The 19,456-nt window shown below is 49.1% G+C and overlaps 2 protein-coding genes across 2 annotated transcripts; one reads left to right on the top strand and one right to left on the bottom strand.

The window, feature by feature from the left end:
• The first annotated feature begins 105 nt into the window (after positions 1-105).
• GPN2 (GPN-loop GTPase 2) lies at positions 106-11,652 on the top strand. The gene is made up of 5 exons (XM_065930159.1): positions 106-722; positions 1,288-1,444; positions 3,660-3,820; positions 7,397-7,527; positions 8,749-11,652. The coding sequence occupies exons 1-5, from the start codon at positions 312-314 to the stop codon at positions 8,819-8,821; spliced, it is 933 nt and encodes a 310-aa protein (XP_065786231.1). The 5' UTR covers positions 106-311; the 3' UTR covers positions 8,822-11,652.
• Positions 11,653-18,100: 6,448 nt separating this feature from the next.
• Positions 18,101-19,432, bottom strand: SFN (stratifin). The gene has a single exon (XM_065927546.1). It carries the CDS (start codon positions 19,343-19,345, stop codon positions 18,599-18,601), a length of 747 nt encoding a protein of 248 aa, XP_065783618.1. The 5' UTR covers positions 19,346-19,432; the 3' UTR covers positions 18,101-18,598.
• Positions 19,433-19,456: the final 24 nt, after the last annotated feature.

Here is a 19,456-nt window from a genome sequence, read left to right as displayed (position 1 = left end):
CTCATCTCCACAGCTCTCGGCGCCAAGCTGTGTCGTCACCGTGAGGGCGGGACTTCCTCTCCGGGCCGGGTTTTCCCGACGTCATCCGGAAGTCGGGTGCAGGTCCCGTCGGTACCTGGCCATCTGATCCCCTCACCGCGCGCGGGTTCCCTCCTCTTCCTCAGGCGAGCCCCGGGCATCGCCTTCAGCGCGGGGCGAAGCGCACGTTGGGGGATCCCGTCGTCGCCCTCAGAGCTTGTCTCCGGTGTGGCTCCCGTCTCCCTCCCCTGCCGCGCTCAGCTGCTCCGCACGGAGCCGTGTGCCGGCCGCCCATGGCGGGAGCCGCTCCGACCACGGCGTTTGGGCAGGCGGTGATCGGTCCGCCGGGCTCGGGGAAGACCACATACTGTCTGGGCATGAGCGAGTTCCTGCGCGCGCTGGGCCGGCGCGTGGCGGTGGTGAACCTGGACCCAGCCAACGAGGGGCTGCCTTACGAATGCGCCGTGGACGTGGGCGAGCTGGTGGGGCTGGGCGACGTGATGGACGCGCTGCAGCTGGGCCCCAACGGCGGCCTGCTCTACTGCATGGAGTACCTGGAGGCCAACCTGGACTGGCTGCGTGCCAAGCTCGACCCCCTGCGCGGCCACTACTTCCTCTTCGACTGCCCTGGCCAAGTGGAGCTCTGCACGCACCACGGAGCCTTGCGCAGCATCTTCTCCCAGATGACGCAGTGGGACCTCAGGGTGCGTCTGGGGTCTGGCGGGCCTATTTTGCAGATGGAAGAACTGAGACAGGGAGGAGGACAGATGCCACGCCCCCATGTCCCTCAGTGAGGTAGGGGCCCAGACGCTTTGAAGTAAAACAGGTGTGAGTTCGAATTCTGGCTTTGCTACTGACCACACTGTGTGGTCTTGGTCAAGTCAATTTAATCTCTCTGAACCTCAGTTTTCTCATCTGTAGAATGGATGTGTCACTACCCAATTTGGGATCATTGGGAGTATAGGAGTTGTGGAAAGTGGCATGATGATTGTTGTTGTGACTTGGTGGGCCAAAGGAAGTGAAACAGTGGAGTCAGATGCAGTGCCCACTGGGAGGCTCAGTGCAAGGCGTCTTGTAGGAAAAAATGTTCCACCTCTCCTGGGATAAGGGTTAGCTGTGGCTGTTAGAATGAAACAGAAGGAGGAGGAGACTAATGGGAAGACTTGCCCTTTGCCCTCAGAAGTCCCCAATCTGATGGGAGGGACAGAGGCCCTAATGTCCCCTGCTTCCCCAGGCCACTCTCACCCCTTTCCCTTCCTCCTTTCCCAGCTGACTGCTGTTCACCTGGTGGATTCTCACTATTGCACAGACCCTGCCAAGTTCATTTCGGTACTGTGTACTTCCCTGGCCACCATGCTGCATGTGGAGCTGCCCCACGTCAACCTCCTCTCCAAGATGGACCTCATCGAACACTATGGGAAGTTGGGTAAGAGATCCCGTTCTGGCAGCCCAGGGCAGCAGCTGGGCTGGAGTGATGCAGAGATCTCTGCTGAAGGAAGCCGCTTTCAGGGATCATATATGGCCTGGTGATAGTAGCCACAGGCAGATCTGACCCCTGCCCATTTATTTTGTGCCCCTCCGTGCCAGATACTATTCTGGGTTTGGGGGACAAGAGAGCTACAGGTGGTGATATGTATTATGAAGGAATTAGAAGAAAATGATGGATAGTGAGTGAATGAGAAGGAGGGTATAAACTGTACTGTTTGAGCTGAGTAGTAAAAAGAGCCAGCCAAAGCAGACGTGTCCTAGACAGGGGATCCAGTAAAGGCCCTTAGGGAAAGAGCTTTTTGTGTTCAAGGGAAAGGGGGTGGGGAGTGGGGGAGCCCAGTGTAGCTCAGAGAGTGATAGGAGGAAGAGAGGTCAGAGGGGTGGGCAGGGGCTAAAGAGGAAAGCCGCTGATGAATATGAAGCAGGAGAGCACCGTGAACTGAAAAGGCCCTTCTGGCTGCTTTGTGAATTGAAAGAGGCGAGAATGAAAACAGATCCTGTAGGAGGGTTTTGCAGCAACCCAGGCGGTGGTTAGTGGGAACAAAGAGAAGGAGATAGATATAAAACTTAACTCAGGAAATAGGATTTGCTGGTGGATTGGACCTAGATGAATTAAGAATGGCCCTCACATTTCTGACTGAACCAGTGGATGGATAAAGGTGGGAACAACAGAGGGAGAAGCAGGCTGGCACGAGGCAGGGGTGTTGCCTAGGGTTCTAACTGCCAGCGTTTTTCTCCTGCAAAATTAGCTCTCTGCTGACTGGAGCATCAGTTCTCTAAATACCATCTTCAGCCACAAAGGAACATAGAGAAGAACAGCTGAAAGGAGGTTGGGGGGAGAGTGAAGTGTCAGGGCCTTGTCCAGGGTGGGTGACTGGCTGCCAGTTGGGACACAGAAGGATGTCAGCACCTTGGAGGGACCACCTCCGCCCAGAGTCCTGGCCATCTCTTGACAAGATAAACCCCAGTTTATCTGTGTGCAGATTTGTGTCCTTCCAAACCTCTCTCCCGCTTCACAGCCTCCACTCGCGATGGCTACCTGTTTGTCCTCTGCATTTCTAGCTTTGACTCTTGCCAGTCATCACAGGAGACTGAGGTACACACCAGATAGGCAGTTGAGACCCAGAGAAGTTACATGAATAGCCCAAGGTCAGCTAGCATGTTAGCTGAGAGGAAATCCAAGTGCCAGCGTACCTGGCTGCAGTTTCTCCATTCTCAGTGAGAAACACAGCTGTCAGACAATCCAAGAAGTTTGTTGGAATGCCCACATTTTCTTCCTTGCAGGCACAGGGGTGGCAGTTTCTAATCAGGGCTGGTAAGAATACAGAAAGCAGAGCTCAGGGCGTGAGTCAGTTGGTCCTGATAGCCAGATTCCCTCAACTGACTTTGGGACAGACCTGCAGAGTTCCCAACTGCCTGAGTCTTCCAGGCAGAAATGGATAATGTGGGAAGGCCCACTTTCCTTCTCTTAGGAGGAAGTTTGTATTCAGAGAACTGAGTTCAGGGACCTCTGAGTCATCTATTCTGATCTTCTCATTTTACGCTAGGAAGGAACTGGCCCAGAAAGGGAAAGTCATTTTCCCGAGAGGCTAGCCTGCTAGGTAGATGACTTAGAGTGTCTGTGCCAGGTCCTGGGGGCACTGCCTGGCTGTGAGCCTCGTGAGGCAGGGGCCAAGCTGTATTATTGGTACATATTCAGTCTTATTACCATTGATCAGGCACTTCTCTGAACGAGACACTGAGGTTTATAGCAGTTAATCCTCACAGTAGCCTCATGAGGTGGCTAACTGCCCAGGGAGCTAGTAAATGGCAGAGCCAACAAGTGAAATCAGTTGTTTTCTTCTTAGTAAGTTCATTTCACTGCCTCAACAAATGTTTGTTGAATGAATGAGTGAGTGAATGAAGGTAAAGGAAGAAAGAAAAAAATAACGTTCCCTGTTCTCAGGTCTTTTGCCTGATTCCAGCTGCTCCTAATACCAGTTTCTCTTCTCTTCTTTTTTAATTGAAGTATAATGGATTTACAATGTGGTGTTAACAAAGTGAATCAGTTACACATATATAAATATTCTTTTTCGTATTCTTTTCCATTGTGGTTTATCTTTATCACAGGATATTGAATAGAGTTCCCTGTGCTAACCAGTTTCTCTTCTTAGCCTTCAACCTGGACTACTACACAGAGGTCCTGGACCTCTCCTACCTGCTGGACCATCTTGCTTCGGATCCTTTCTTCCGCCACTATCGGCAGCTCAATGAGAAACTGGTGCAGCTCATTGAAGACTACAGCCTAGTCTCCTTCATCCCTCTCAATATCCAGGTACAAGCATACTTCTTTTTTTTCTTTCTCTCTCTTTTTCGGACATGCTGCGCAACTTGTGGAATCCCCAACCAGGGACTGAACCTGGGCCTTGGACAGTGAAAGCTCAAGAGTGCTAACTGCAGACCGGCAGACCCTAAGGACATCTCATTTTTTTGCAATTCACTTTACTGTACTTCACAGCTACTGCTTTTTTTTTTTTTTTTTTAAACAAATTGCAGGTTTGTGGCAACCCTGCATTCAACAAGTGTATGTTCCAACAGCATTTGCTCACTTTATGTCTCCATGTCACACTTTGATGATTCTCACAATGTTTTAAGCTTTTTCATTATTATTATATTTGTTATGATGGTCTGTCATCAGTGATCTTTGATGTTACTCTCTATAATTGTTTGGGGCACCATCAACTACACCCATATAAGACAGTGAACTTAATCCACAGATGGCATGTGTATTTTGACAGCTTCGCTGACTGGCTGTTCCCCTATCTCGTTTCCTCTCCTTGGGTGGCCTTATTCCCTAAAACACAGCAATGTGAAAATTAGGCCAGTTAATAACCCTACACTGGCCTCTGTTCAAGTGAAAGGAAGAGCTTCCCATCTCTCACTTTAAAAGCTAGAAATACTTAAAATTAGTGAGGAAGGCATGTCGAAAAGCTAAGAAAGGCCGAAAGCTAGGCCTCTGGTGCCAAATGGTTTGCCACGTTGTAAATGCAAAGGAAAAATTCATGAAGGAAATCAGAAGTGCTACTTCACTGAACACAGGAGTGGTAAGAAAGCACAACAGAAATCTTTCAGCATATCAGAAAGCTGATATGGAGAAAGTTTTAGAGGTCTGAATAGATCAAACCAGCCATAGCATTTCCTTAAGCCAAAGCCCAATCCAGAGCAAGGCTGAGAGCAAACTTTTTCCAGTTCTTTGAAGGCTGAGAGGTGAGGAAGCTACAGAAGAAAAGTTTGAAACTTGCAGAGGTTGGTTCCTGAGGTTTAAGGAAGGAAGCCACCCCGGTAACATGAAAGTGTAAGTAAAGCAGCAAGCGCTAAGGAGAAGCTGCAGCAAATTACCCAGAAGATCTCGCTAAGATAATTCATGAAGGTGGCATCACTAAGCAGATTCTCAGTGTAGACAGAACTGCCTTCTACTGAAAGATGTTATCTAGGACTTTGTAGCTGGAGAGGAGTCAGTGCCTGGCTTCAAAGGACAGGCTGACTCTTGTTAGGGACTAATGCATCTCGTGACTTTAAGTTGAAGCCAGAGCTCATTTACCATTCTGAAAATCCTAGGGCCCTTAAGAATTCTGTTAAATCTACTTTGTCTGTGCTCTGTAAATGAAACAACAAAGCCTGGATGACAGCGCATCTGTGTACATGTTTCACTAAATATTTTAAGCCCACTATTGAGACCTACTACTCAGAAAAAAAGACACTTTTCATATTACTGCTCATTAACAAGACACCTATTCACCCAAGGACTGTGATGGAGATGTTTTCATGCCTGCCAACACAGCATCCATTCTGCAGCCCATGGATCAAGGAATCGTTTTGACTTTCAAGTCTTAGTATTTAAGAAATACATTTCTGAAGGGTGTAGCTGCCATAGATGGTGATTCAGTTCGTGGTTCTGGGCAAAGTAAATTGAAAATATTCTGGAAAGGATCCCCATTCTAGATGTCATTAAGAACGTCTGTGATTCATGGGAACAGGTCAAAATATCAACATTAACAGGAGTTTGGAAGACATTGATTCCAGCCCTTTGGGTGACTTTGAGGGATTCAAAACTTCTGTGGAGGACGTAATTGCAGATTGGTAGAAATGGCAAGAGAACTAGAATTAGAAGAGCCTGAAGCTGTGACTGAATTGCTGCGATCTCATGAAAAACTTGAATGGATGAGTTCCTTCTCAAGGATGAGCAGAGCAAGTGGTTTCTTGAGATGGAAACTACTGGTGAAGATACTGTGAAGGATGAAATGGCAACAAAGGATTTAGAATATCCCATGAACTCAGTTGATATAGTAGCAGCAGGGTTTCAGAGGACTGACTCCAATTTTGGAAGAAGTTCTACTCTCATGCTATTAAATGCTGTCAAACAGCATTGCGTGCTACAGGGAAATGGTTCATAAAAAGAAGAGTCAATTAATGCTTCACACTTCACTGTTGTCTTATTTTAAGAAATTGCAACAGCCATCCTAGCCTTCAGTCACCACCACCCTGATCAGGCAGCAGCCTTCAAAATGGAGGCAAGACCCTCAACCGGCAAAAAGATTATGACTCACTGAAGGCTCAGATGATAGTTAGCATTTTTTAGCAATAAAGTACTTTTTGATTAAGGTATGTATTTTTTTTTTTTAGACATAATGCTATTGTACACTTAGTAGACTTCAGTATAGCAGAAACACAACTTTTATATGCACTGGAAAACCGAAATATTCATGTGACTCACTTGATCGCGGGATTTGCTTTATTGGAATACTCTAGAACCCAACCCACAGTATATCCGAGGTGTGCTTATACTAGGCACTAGAAGGACTCCTCCCTTGGCTTTTGTCTCTGAAGTGCCTGGAACTGCACTTCCAGACCAAGGATATAGGAGGCTTTGAGGCCTCAAACAGTGGTCTTTGTCCTGGGTCCGGCTATCATTCAGTCTCATTGGCTTCAAAACCAGTGGTAGGCAGGAATCCAGTAAAAAGGATGGACCAGATTTTGGCCCTAATCTGTTCTGTTTTGCTGGGTTCTCTCCACATATGTTACCTCCTCTGTGTGAAAATGGATGAGTTCAGAAAGTCCCCAGCCAGGGACTTGTCCAAGGCCCGGGACAAGTCTTTCAGGCTCTTTCCAGATGCAACTGTCTGTTGACTTTGTGAAGTAGTACTCAACCCTTGTGCCTCTCACCTTGTACCCTGCAAAGGGCACCTGGGAGACAAAGGTGCATATTAGATTCCTTTCTGCTGACTTAAAAGAACTTGTCTCTTCTGTTTAATGCCACACTTTTCTCCTCTACAATGAGGAGGTGAACCCTATAATATTAATTGTACAATTTACAACTTGTTGAAGGCTTTCTGTATTACACATTTTGTGTGTGTGTGCTAAGGACTGTTACATGCACTGTTTTGATCTCTTTCCCGTTATGTGATCTAGGGACCATCCTTACCACTTTTACATGGAGGAACAAATAAGTTACATGCATATTTACTGGGTGCCTGCTGTTAGTTAAGTGCTATGCCATGCACTGGGGATGCCTGGGCACACAAGTTCCTGACCTCAAGGGGTGCACAGTCCAGTGGGGGAGTTACTAACTTGTTAATAGTAAGATGATAGGCTCATAGCTACAGTGGGGATAAACCCAGGGGATGGTGAGTGTGCATGGAGGAGCTTATCTGTTCTAATTTGGGTGAGTTGGTAGTCAGGAAAGATGGGGTGTAGCCAGGCCTCTGGGGACACTGTAGATAGATTCCAGGCCAAGGAAGCTTCATGGACTAGAGGCTTCACAAGGCAAGATGGAGGGGGCATATTTGGAGAATGCAGTTGGTTTGGTACAACCTCAATTCCACATACCTCTGTTTCTCTCCTCCCCACTCAGGATAAGGAGAGTATCCAGCGGGTGCTGCAGGCTGTGGATAAAGCCAATGGCTACTGCTTTGGGGTCCAGGAGCAGCGGAGCCTGGAGGCCATGATGTCTGCCGCCATGGGAGCTGACTTCCACTTCTCCTCGTATCCTTCCTCACTAGCCTCCACCGTGGAGACTAGTTTCCTGTTGACCAGTGGGCTCACTGATTTCCTGTTGACCAGTGGGCTCACTGGTGGCTGGTCCCTTAGAAGGCTTCAGGGTTGTCTGTACCTGAGGATAAGGGAGGACATTGATCAGACGGAGCAACAAATACAGAGGCCCAGCCATGAAAGGGCACTGGTCACTAGGGAGAGACACAGGGACTTCAGTTTGCCTGGTGTCTTGAACGTGAAGGAGAAGGGGCGATGCAGTGGTCAAGGGAAGTGGGCAGTGGCGGAGTGTGGACTTCGGTCTGTGGGTGGCCAGTGGGAACCAGCATCCTACCCATGAGCTGAGCGTGATGTGATCAGATGTCCATTTTTGAAAAGCGCCTCTAAGTTCAGAAGGTGCATTTAAGGGATGTGATTGGGAGCAGGAGCGTTTTTAGCCTCCAGGTCAGAACGGATGAACTGATAGTGAGAATAGAAAAAAGGGTGTGGCCTGGGAAAAATTCTAAGGAGATAGACAACCAGAGCTGGTGCCCAGGTGATTAGGTGGAGCAGAAGTTAAGACTCCCAGGTGGTAGGGGTGGTTGTAGGGCTTCCCTGGTGGCTTGGATGGTAAAGGATGTGCCTGCAATGCAGGTTTGATCCCTGGATGGGGAAAACCTCTGACTCCTGGAGGAACATGGATCTGACTCCTGGAGGGGCATGGCTACCCACTCCAGTATCCTTGCCTGGAGAATTCCATGGACACAGGAGCCTGATGGGCTGTAGTCCAGGGGGTCACAGTCCGACACAACTAAGCAGTTAACACTTTGACTTTTCAGGGGTGGTTGTGCTCACTGAAGCAAGAAAAGGAAGAGGAGAGGGCAGGTTCGTCAGGTGGGTAGCAGGGATGGGCGCTGAGGGCTGTGCCATGTTTGAGGGGCATGGCTCCAGAGCGTGTGCCGCAACACAGAGCCGGAAGGTTGGCGCACTCCAGTCCTCTGCTGCTCAGCAGTGTGGGGAAGAGGCACGAAGAGGAGCATGTGGGTCTGGATGCTTCAAGGGACTTCTCAGGCCAGTTGGTCCCCATGGCCTGAAGCTATAATTATGAGGAAGGGAACAGGATGGGAGGAACCTGCCAGACACAGTTGGGAGGCAGGCATCACAGAGATCAGATCCTGCCCAGACCAGTTCCCCATCCTTGCCTGTGCTGTCAGCCTTGACAAGCCCCCCCATCAGCACCCTGGGCCTCCAGGAGAAGTACCTGGCGCCCTCAGAGCAGTCAGTGGAGCAGGAGGCCATGCAGCTGTAGCAGCAAGCTGGGCTCCAGAGGACAAGACACACGACCCAGCACTGGGGAAAGTGGCGGCTCCCAGTGACCCACTGGGCAGCTCAGCGGCTGCAGATCCAAGAGCAGCTCTCCGGGCCAGAGCTGGGAGACAGGCTAGGGGATACTCAGGCCTGTGGAGGACTTCTGGCCTGAAGCCAGATGTGTCGCCAAGCAGAGCACCCTTGTGAGCTATGGGCGCTGCCACCGGGCATTCAGTACTGACCCACTCAGGCTCCGATGGAATATGCTGCAATACAAGAGCTTATTTTCTACTTCTTGTGGCTTCCAAACTTTCCTTCCGCCACCCTGGCTAAGGGAAGTGGGAACATGGGAAGTTCACCTTTCCTCAGAAGAGGCCTGTTTCTTGGTATTCCAGGGCAATGTTGCCCCCAAGCCCAGGATCATGGCTGGAGGGGTGACTCAGTCTCCAGCTGTGCTCCTTTGTTTGTCTTCAGCACTAACAGTGAACTCAAGCCTGAGCTTTCACAAGCCCCACTTCCTAGCAGATCTCACAGTGTTTTATTTTCATTGTATTTATTTCACAGTTTTATTCTTTTGAGGGGCAAGTGTTAATTAGTTTTCCATTTATAGTAATGATTAAAGTTGGTTTTAAAATGAAGTTATTTATACAAAATGAGTTGTTGAAAGAAAAATATTAGTATATAATATGGTATCACGAAGGCTGTGGCAAAAATTACGATGACTCCAGGTTGGAAATACTGGTACTAGCTTCTTTGCTGTTGCAGCGGGTTGGGTGCAATTCATATTTTCAGCCAGTAGGTGGCGCCCCAGGCTTTTTTTTTTTTTTTTAATTTTAATTTTCTTTCAGTTGTAGCCTGGAGGCAGAAGGGGACAGATGGCAGTTGTGCCAGTAGTCTTATTTGCAGACACTCAGGCCTGTTAACACATGGGATGGGCTTCACATATCACAAAGAGCTTCCACACAGAGAGTCCTCATATGACTCTCACAGGAACGCCTAGGGATACAGATGAGATGGTGAGATGGGGAATAGTGCTAAGCTCTACTTTACATGAGGAAACAGAAAACTGAGGAGTTTGAATCCTGGTCAGCCTGGCTCTCTCACACTTGCTCTGCTGACTTCTTATATGGTGAATCCTTAGTGGTGAAAAGTCACGATCCCTTCTCCCACAGGGTTTGTAGCCAATCAGGAGAAAGAATTTAGACACCTGTAGAGTATTCCTGAGTCGTAAATCAGGGGGAACGTAGATGACTGGTGATTTTGACAGGTGGGGAATTCAACTTAGGAAAAGTGTTCTGAAGTGGCCTTGAGATGGGGGTGACTGAGCTTTGCTTTCTTAGTTTTGGCCATCAGAGCAGAAGGCAGAGAGGAAGGGGCTATAAGGAGGCTCTTTGGACTGGAACGGTGTGAAAGCAGTCGACCTCGACTCCCACGCCTGGCGGCATACAGGATAATAACTGGGTGCTACTTCCCCCGCCTCTTTCATCTGAGGAGTTCAAAGCACCTCACCCCTATTAACACTGTACACAGTAGGTGGGGAGTATCAACAGGGCAAGCCAGGGAAACTGAGGCCAGGAGGCACAGCCTGGGGCTGTCTGTGAGTCACCTGTGAGGCTTGGAGCCCAGGAATCATGATGCCCAGGCTCTTGGACAAATCCCTCATCAGTTAAGGCGTGAGGGTGGTTGCTATGTGTTTGAAGCTGGTACCAATAGCTGTGGTCAGGGGTTTTGATGTTTACCCCGAACTAGAGGCCCCAGCCACCACCAAAGCACACCAGATGGAAGAAAGGCGTCATGTAGAACTTTATGGCCCTCGTGTGTAAGCACCCTCAGCATCACCCGAGTGGAGAAAGATGGAAATACTCCAAGCTTTATTTTCAGGGCTTGGTATGACAACAAGGGTGTTTGTCTTCCAATGAATGGAGCTCTGATCACTTCCCACTGATAGCAACATAATTTTCTATTCCCCTGTTATGACTGGGGGTGGACAGCACAGTGCAGAAAAACAGAAGCATCTGGGTTCCAGGTGAGGTCTGCTCAGCGTGAAATATGTAGGATCAGAGAAAGCCTGGGCTTTCCTTGTGGTTCAGCTGGTAAAGAATCCGCCTCCAATGCGGGAGACCTGGGTTCGATCCCTGGGTTGGGAAGATCCCCTAGAGAAGGGAAAGGCTACCCACTCCAGTATTCTGGCCTAGAGAATTCCATGGACTATATAGTCCATGGGATCGCAAAAAGTCGGACATGACTGAGTGACTTTCACTTTAGGGCTTCTCTTGTAGCTCAGTGGGTAAAGAATCTGCTTGTAATGCAGGAGACCTGGGTTCGATTCCTGGGTTGGGAAGATTCCCTGGACAAGGAAATGGCAACCCACTCCAGTATTCTTGCCTGGAGAATCCCATGGACAGAGGAGCCTGGCAGGCTACAGTCCATGGGGTCGCAAGAGTCAGATGTGACTTAGCGACTAAATCACTGGAGAAAGACTACCTTCAATTTGGCAGCAAGTGACAACTGTCCTTAAGATTTCTTTTTTTTCCCCCTGATAGAAAAAGAAAACACTTGGAAAATGAAAGTAATAAATTTTCTATTCAAATGTATAAATATATTTTGTGTTTTTTCTTTCAGTCTATTCTATATATTCAGAGGGATAGCTATAGCATTTATATATGTGGGATATATTGTTATTGCTTTATAAGCTTTTTTCAGTTAATATTTTTTCATGTAATTAGAACTAGAAAGATCTTTGAATTTTTTAAACTTTTATATTAGAATATAACTGATTAACAATGTTGTGATAATTTCAGGTAGACAGCAAAGGGATTCAGCCATACACATACATGTTACACATACACATACACATACACATACACATACATGGGAGTTTCCCCCAAACTCCCCTCCCATCCAGGCCTGCCACATCATATTCAGCAGAGCTCCCTGTGCTGTACAGAAGGTCCTTGTTGAAAACTAGAAAAACCTTTTCAAAGTCTACATGATAATATTCTACAGTATGGTTAAAACATTGTTTATCCAGACTCGAATGGTTAGCCTTTAAGTTGTTGCCAGTTTTTTGCTATTATAAATAATGTTGTGATTAACATCTTTGTCTGAGTCTCTGACTTTTAACTTATGATACATAAGTCCTAGAAATAAAATTGCCAACGTTTTCCAGTTTCTGGGTTCATATTCCCAAAACACCTCCCAGAAAAGTGCCAGCTTACATCTCGCCCTGTCTGGAAGTGCTCTTCTCAGCCCCAACCTCACCTGGCAATCGGGACTTCTGAAGGGAGGGAACCATCCCTGAGTGTCTTCCAAGGGACCTTCTTGGTCATCTCTGCTAACCACTGACATTGGGATATTCTGTGCATTTCCTGGCTCTGAATTGGGAACCTCCAACAGTCAGAAGATAGCATTTAGAAATTTTCAGAGACCACAGCTCACTGGAAAGCCTTCCAGCCCGGACAAAGAGGCTGAGGAGTGAGGTTGACACCCTAAAGCCCACAGAGCTGAAGCACCAGTCGCCCTCTGCTGTTGCTGAAGTAGCAAAACGCTCACCACAGTTGGCTGAGAATAGGAAGCCTGACCCCATTAGGGTCTGTGGGGAGATGAGGCTCCCATCAGGGTCTGAGAGATTTTCAATGCTTTTGACAGAGATGAGAGTGACTTCCCAGCACCACTCAGGCCCACCCTGTTTTTTGAAAGAAGCGGGGAGGTCTACCTACCTCAGAATCCCGGCGGGAAATTCCCTATCAAGCTGAGTAGCTCTCCTCTCCTTTTTCTTCTCTTGCTCCTGGTTGTTGAAACTTTTACTCAACCAGGTCTGGGCTGCTCACCTCTTCTTCCTGTCCCCTTTGAGTCCCAGATGACACAGACGTCAGTGGCATCAGGCTTGAATGAGGGTAGGAGAGAGCCATCTACCTCACTTCCAACCCACTGTGTCCTTCATGTCCGGCCAGCTGCACACAGCCTCAGAAGCCCGAGTTCCAAGTGACCTAAGACTGAGGGAGTGTGAAGGGATAGGCTGGGGGGTTGGAGCCCAATGAGGTGAAAAATATGAGTACTGGCAAAATGCCCTGGACTAGAACACAGAAAAGTTGAAATTCTTTTCTCCCCATCCAAAACCCTGAAGCAGTTACAGAGGAGGGGGATGAGAGGGCCCTTCAAAGTCATCCCAAATAAGCAAATCTAAAGTGGTGTGCTCGCTGTGCAAATATGGCTTCAAGAAGTGTTCCCTAGCGCTCCCTTCACTCTGGATTGTCACCTCTGCCTGTAATTTAATCCTGGAACCTCCATATTGCTCTGTGGGGTCACAGAAACAGCAAAGGAGGCATCCTGGGACAACTCGTAAGACACCAGTGGTCACATCATCGATTCTGAGCTAAAAACCAGTCCCCTTTACAGTCAGATGAGGAAATTTCAGGTTAACTTTAGTCTGGAGAAAGAAAAGGGGAAAGTGTATCTTCCTCTTGCCTTCTCTTTTAACAAATATTTATTGGATTCCATAATCTGATGTGTTTTTAAACACTGTACCTAGCCACAGATTGCAGACTGTGTGTTTTCAGAGTCTGGGGTTTCTTCTTTTATCTCTAGGCAAAATCTATATTTCTCAGGAATTCCTGGGCAGTTCAGTGGTTAGGACTCAGAGCTTTCACTGCCAGCAGACCCAGGTTCAATCCCCGGTGGAGGAAAACTAAGATCTTGCAAGCCACAGCCAAAAAAAAAGGAGTTAAAAATGTTCAGAGAGCAGTAAGGGAAAGATTGGGTGGAGATGAGAGATGAATCAGCCCTCTGACAACCCAGGGTGATATACCTGTCTGCTGCCCCACAGACATTCCTGGCTCCTGACTCAGTGGGTAGGTGGGGCTAGGGGGGTTTGTGAGAGGAGGGAGACTTACCCCTGCAGAATCCTGCCTTCCTCAACCCTGCTCCTCCTACACACAGCAGGGCTAGGGGTGAAGACCCTAAGAACAGGGTGAAGAATTGAAAAGGAGCAGAAGATGTAACCAGGTTAAGGAAACATTAACTTGATGAACAAGCCAGGAAATTAGTCCACTACCCATTTTTTTCCCATTTAAAACAACTCCTTTCTGTCGGGCCCTGGGGTGGCTTTAGATTAAGTAGAGTAAGAAGCCTCTCTTGATTCTTAGAAAGTCCAAGATAGGAGCAGGACAACACAGCATAAGGTGTTTCTTTTCAAATGTATTTTTAACTCATGAAACTCCCAATATACAAAAAGGGCATATGTGTGGCTATTTTAGCCAAAGTGTGGGGAAACTGGGGAACCCCTGACCACTGGGCCCCTGCCCTGTGGCAGCTTCTGGGGAAACCTCTGAACAAAGTTTGAAAATAGCCGTTGTGGTTTAAAAATCATGAGCCTTGGAGTTGAACCTGTTCTACTCCCCGAGCACGTAAGTCATGTGTAACCTTGAGTATTAGGTTATTTAGCTGCTCTGAGCTGCAGTCTCTTCATAAAGAAAACAAAGGAGTAATGTGTGAGGATTAAGGTATGAAACTGCCTGGCATATGGCAGTCATACTGTGCGCTCTTACAACTGTATTCTGTACTCTAGGAAGAAGCGGGAATAGGGACTTTTGGTCAGAAGAGCAATCTTGGTGCAAGCATCTGAAATTAAGTTTTTCCAAAAAGGCACTGGACACTTGGGCAGTAGTATGTAAGTTTGTATGTGAGTCTCTTGCCTTTCTGCCTTTTTGGAAGGAGCCACAGTAGCCCGCCTGAACCTAATGCCTTGGCCTTCCCAGGATGACTTTGATAAAGTACCTTAACCCCTACGCCTTGCTTCCCATCACCTACTCCTGTGACTGACAGAGCCAATTTGGACTTTGCTCTCTGAAGTAACTACATGTAAGACAGAGAAGAGTAAATACCTTCTCGAGAAATCTTAGGTTGCAAATTTTCCCCATACAAGGCAAATTCTTGGCAGAGGAAGATCTTTGTAAACCCTGGGTCTCTGTTTCCTGGGGGATTTTCCAGCAATGCAGAAAGGATAGGACTCTGTTTACTTGACTCTTGGTGAACCCAATCTCTGTCTATTCAGCCTGCTTTATCCCAGAACTAGTTGTATTTCCATTTCCACAATAGAGGACCTGGTACTAACCTGGTTTCCAGGCATTTGGAAGGATGATTTTTAAACTAAGTTTTGAAAGAAAAAAAAAAAAAACTAAGTTTTGAACTCCTTCTGGCACACAAAACCTTGCTGGAGACTCTGTAGGAAGAAAGAAGGAGTAATGGGACAACATTTCCATTTTCAGGGAGCTCTCTGGGGAGTTAAAAAAATAAACCCAGGGCATAACTGCAAAGCTACAGGTAGAACCAAATAGATATGAAGCCATGGCTGAATAAATACACCTAAGAAGTGAAAAGAGTTGACAGACTAGGTAGCATAGCCAAAGCTCGGTATGCGTTAAAGGGAAAGGAATGGTGGCTAGTCATTTTTTGACCTGAAGATGGCTTTGAAATTTGGAAAAGTTTAGAAGAAAGTGCTCAAGTGGAGAGGATGATGAGAAAAGAAGAGTGGCCACCATGAAATTTCCATCGGAACTTTGCATTCTTATCAACTTTGCCTCTGGGACTTTTTTTTTTTTTAATTGAGCATAATTCACAGATCATAAAATTTACTACAAAGTTCACAGTTCAGTGTTGTTTTTTTTCCCCATATATTCACAAAATTGTGCGACCATCATGTTGCATGTTCAGTCACTCAGTCTTTTCTGACTCCTTGCTACCCTATGGACTGTAGCCTGCCAGACTCCTCTGTCCGTGGAATTTCCCAGGCAAGAATAGTGGAATGGGCTGCCATTTCCTACTCCATCACCACTATTTAAATCCAAGAAGATTTTATCACCCTAAGAGAAATTTCATACCCACTAGCAGCAGAACTGAAAAAAATAATTAAAAAAAAAATTTTACTGAAGTACAGTTGATATACAGTGTTGGGTTGTATAGAACTGAAAATTTTTTAATGTCAAATTTAGGCCAGGAAAAGATGACCAGAAAGGCTCACTAAGGCCCCACCCTGAGTAACCTTAAGAAAGCTTTAGATAGAAAGTTCTGGGACCCAATTCAGAAGCTGGTGCCTAAGGCAGCTCACAGCTAGCTGTCTGATTTGGTGCTATTCCAAACCATAGCATCTGCTTTTAAAATCTGTCAACACCAACACGCTACCTTAGAGGGCAACCATGGGTGGTGTAAAGGGAGTGGGCAAAAGCCAAATGCTGAGAGAAAAGAATTTGCTTTCCCAGGACCTACCTCATTAAGAGAAAGTCACCAGACCTGTCTGGTAAGAGAAACCAGGTCACTTCCAAAGCTAAGGGGAAGTCATCTGCTTTTTCCCAGAGTCTTTGACCGCTTTGAAACCTTAACACCTAATACCCCTCTGAAAAGAGAAGACAAGGGACCCAGAAAGCATCTGAGTGGTCTTGCCAGCTTCCCCTGAAGAATTAGTAGTTCTGATAAGAGCCTTTTAGTCCATCAGTGTGATCAAACTTGGACTCTGAGGAACCTGATGAGGCTAGACTCAGTTCCCCCAGTATTATCAGGCGAAAGACTGACCACTTGATGTCAGGCCAGTATTCTCAGGTGATGCAGTGATCAGGCAGGTTGACTTTGGCAGTAAAGCTGATTCTCAGGACTGGGCCTGATTATTCTGCTTTTGGCACAGAAATGCTAGATAAATCCTGGACTACTGATGCTGGAAGGATTAATAATAGGTAACATGTATTAAATATGTATGATGGGCTACTTTACATGCATTTATTTTTCTCAAACTTCACAGCAACTTTTAAGAGGAAGGTACTGTTTTTTAATCCTCACTTCACAAATGAGGACAAAAGGTAAGCATGGTTAAGAACCCTGGCCAAAGCAGGCTTGGAGTCAAACTAAAAAGCCATTAGTTCAAGCCCCTTAAGATAAAGAAGGAGAAACTGAGGCCCGAGGGGGTTAGTGATTTTTCCAAGGTTGGTGGCTCAGTCGATAAAGAATCCGCCTAATGCGGGAGACCTGGGTTACATCCCCGGGCTGGGAAAATCCTCTGGAGGAGGCAACCCACTCCGAGAATCCCCATGGCTAGAGGAGCCTGGCAGGCCGCAGTCCATGGGGTCGCAGAGTCGGGCACGACTGAGCGACCAAGCACATAGCACAAGGTTGCAAAGCCAGTGAGGGTCACATCCAAGCCTCCTGGCCACCAGCTCAGGGCTTCTTGGGCTCTAGAGTGCGATGGAGACACCTTGGTGGCCTTTTTCCAGCCCATATTACCAGCCAGGCCAGGCCCAGGCACCGCCGGTTGAGCGGATGACTCAGAGGGCGGGGACTGATTTTCCCGGACCACCCCGCCCCGTCCCGCTGCTCTGAGGATGTAGAGCTCTCGGGTCGGGCGGGTGGCAACTCGTCCTAGCGAAACCAGGAAAGCTCCGCCCGTGGCACTCAGCGGGTGGCGGGGGCCTCCTCCCCCGGCTGCGCGTCCCGGCTCCTGCAGGGCCCGGCTGGCGTGGGATTACGCGCCCAGCGCGTTCCGCCGCTCCTTCTCCTATTGGTCAGTCTGGCCCTGGGGGCGGTACCCTGGACAGCTCCTTCCCGTGATTGGATGACATCAGCCTAGGGCCCGCCTCTGGCCTCAGGCTGTGAAGGCGGGTTGTCACTAGGCGGCAGCAGGCCGAGGAGCGTCGCTGCTGCCAGCTGAGGTGCGGAGGCGGTGTGCTTGGCCCGCCACGGCCGAACCCGCTCCCGGCGGCCCTTCCCACTCAAGTTGTGCCTCTTCGTCAACGGCCCGTTTTATTTTGTCCCCATCTCCGAACGCTGGAAGGCGGTCTTCTCCTCAGATCTGAGCTTTTAATGGCGGCGTCTTACTAGGCCCCTGGTGATACCTCCCTCCGCTCAGATCTGATGGGACTCTTCCCCGCTTTCAGGTCTGAGGTGCTGAGTGCCGCTCACTGCAGCGTACCCCTCCGACCTCACACCTGAGACTGTCCCCTCACACCTGAGCGCTTCAACCTCCCACCCCGCGTTCCTGGCAGAGGAGTCTCCAAGCCGCCTTTGCGCTGCTCACCCGACCCTCCCGGGATCGGACCAGTTTGAGGGGACCAGACCAGACCCTGATGGAGAGAGCTGGATCCCCAGCCTCTCTCCTGGCTCCAGAGTCTTGCTTGCAGGTCACTGAGCCAGCCCCGTGAAGGTCAGGGTCTCTGTAACTGACACACCAATCCCTGTCCCGCCCTTCCGCAATAACTGAAAAAGACAGGCGGAGTGTCACAGGGCAACTTTATTGAGAGGAAACATGGTCACACCCAGCAGACATGCTTTCCCTCTCATCCTGGGTCTTCTTGGTTGCTGCACACACACACACATGCACACACACACACACTTTCATCACCAACCTCTGCCACACAGTTCAGTTTTCAGCTCCAAAGATGGGACACTCCTCAATTCCTAAGATCCATAGGTAGCAGGGGCAAGAGGGGGTTGGAGTGGGGAGGAAGTGGTCAGGTTCGGGGTGGGGGGCGGTCTGGGGTGGGGGTCGGGGGTGGAGACAGAGAGCAGGGCTGGATGGGATGACCAGTGGCCAGGAGCACCTGACGGCTGCAGGAAGCGTGGAATCCTCTGGCTTCAGGGGGCCTCGGCTCCACTGGTTCCTCTCTATGGAGCCTTTCTGAGCTGGGCCAGATCGTTTGGGGAGAAGGGTCGGGCCTCCCACCCCATACAAGTCCTCTCTGCCGGGAGTGGGGGACTGGAGCGGGCAGGGCAGGGCAGGGCACGCAGCGGGCGCGGCTCAGCTCTGGGGCTCCTCGGGAGCCTCGCCCCCTTCTTCCCCGGCGTTGTCGGCCGTCCACAGCGTCAGGTTGTCTCGCAACAGCTGCATGATGAGAGTGCTGTCTTTGTAGGAGTCCTCGCTGAGGGTGTGCAGGTCGGCCATGGCCTCGTCGAAGGTGGTCTTGGCCAGTGAGATGGCCTCCTCGGGGCTGTTGGCGATCTCATAGTGGAAGACGGAAAAGTTCAGGGCCAGGCCCAGGCGGATGGGGTTGGTGGGCGGCATCTCCTTCTTGCTGATGTCCATGGCCTCCTGGTAGGCCGACCGGGCTGAGTCGATGATGCGCTTCTTGTCGTCGCCAGTGGCCACTTCGGCCAGGTAGCGGTAGTAGTCGCCCTTCATTTTCAGGTAGAAGACCCGACTTTCGGCATCACCGGCCTCCTTGATGAGGTGGGTGTCCAGCAAGCCCAGTACCGTGTCGCACACGCCCCGGAGCTCCGTCTCCACCTTCTCCCGGTACTCTTGCACCTCCGGGCCCTTCTCTTCCGAGCTTTCTTCATTGCTCTTTTGCTCGATACTGGACAGGACCCTCCACGCCGCCCGCTGGCCACCCACCACGTTCTTGTAGGCCACTGAGAGCAGGTTGCGCTCTTCGCAGGATAGCTCCTCACCCTTTTCCACGGCGCTCTTCATAAAAGCTGCCATGTCTTCATAGCGTTCGGCCTGCTCGGCCAACTTGGCCTTCTGGATCAGACTGGCTCTCTCCATGGCTCAGGGGACAGGCAGACAGGCAGGCGGCGGGCTAACTGGCTGCCTCCGAACCAAGGCCGGGTTCTGTGCCTCTCCTGCTCTCTGCCCGCCTTTTGGCTGGAAGGCCAG

The sequence above is a fragment of the Muntiacus reevesi genome, chromosome 3 (assembly GCF_963930625.1).
Source record: "Muntiacus reevesi chromosome 3, mMunRee1.1, whole genome shotgun sequence".
Taxonomy (NCBI): Eukaryota; Metazoa; Chordata; class Mammalia; order Artiodactyla; family Cervidae; genus Muntiacus; species Muntiacus reevesi.
Note: the sequence above shows the minus strand (reverse complement) of the source record. Positions and strands in the feature narration are given on the sequence as shown.

Coding starts and splice junctions, on each gene's coding strand:
- SFN (XM_065927546.1), bottom strand. CDS start 19,345: ATGGAGAGAGCCAGTCTGATCCAGAAGGCCAAGTTGGCCGAGCAGGCC.
- GPN2 (XM_065930159.1), top strand. CDS start 312: ATGGCGGGAGCCGCTCCGACCACGGCGTTTGGGCAGGCGGTGATCGGT. Junction 723..1,287: donor TGACGCAGTGGGACCTCAGG/GTGCGTCTGGGG, acceptor CTCCTTTCCCAG/CTGACTGCTGTTCACCTGGT. Junction 1,445..3,659: donor CGAACACTATGGGAAGTTGG/GTAAGAGATCCC, acceptor TTCTCTTCTTAG/CCTTCAACCTGGACTACTAC.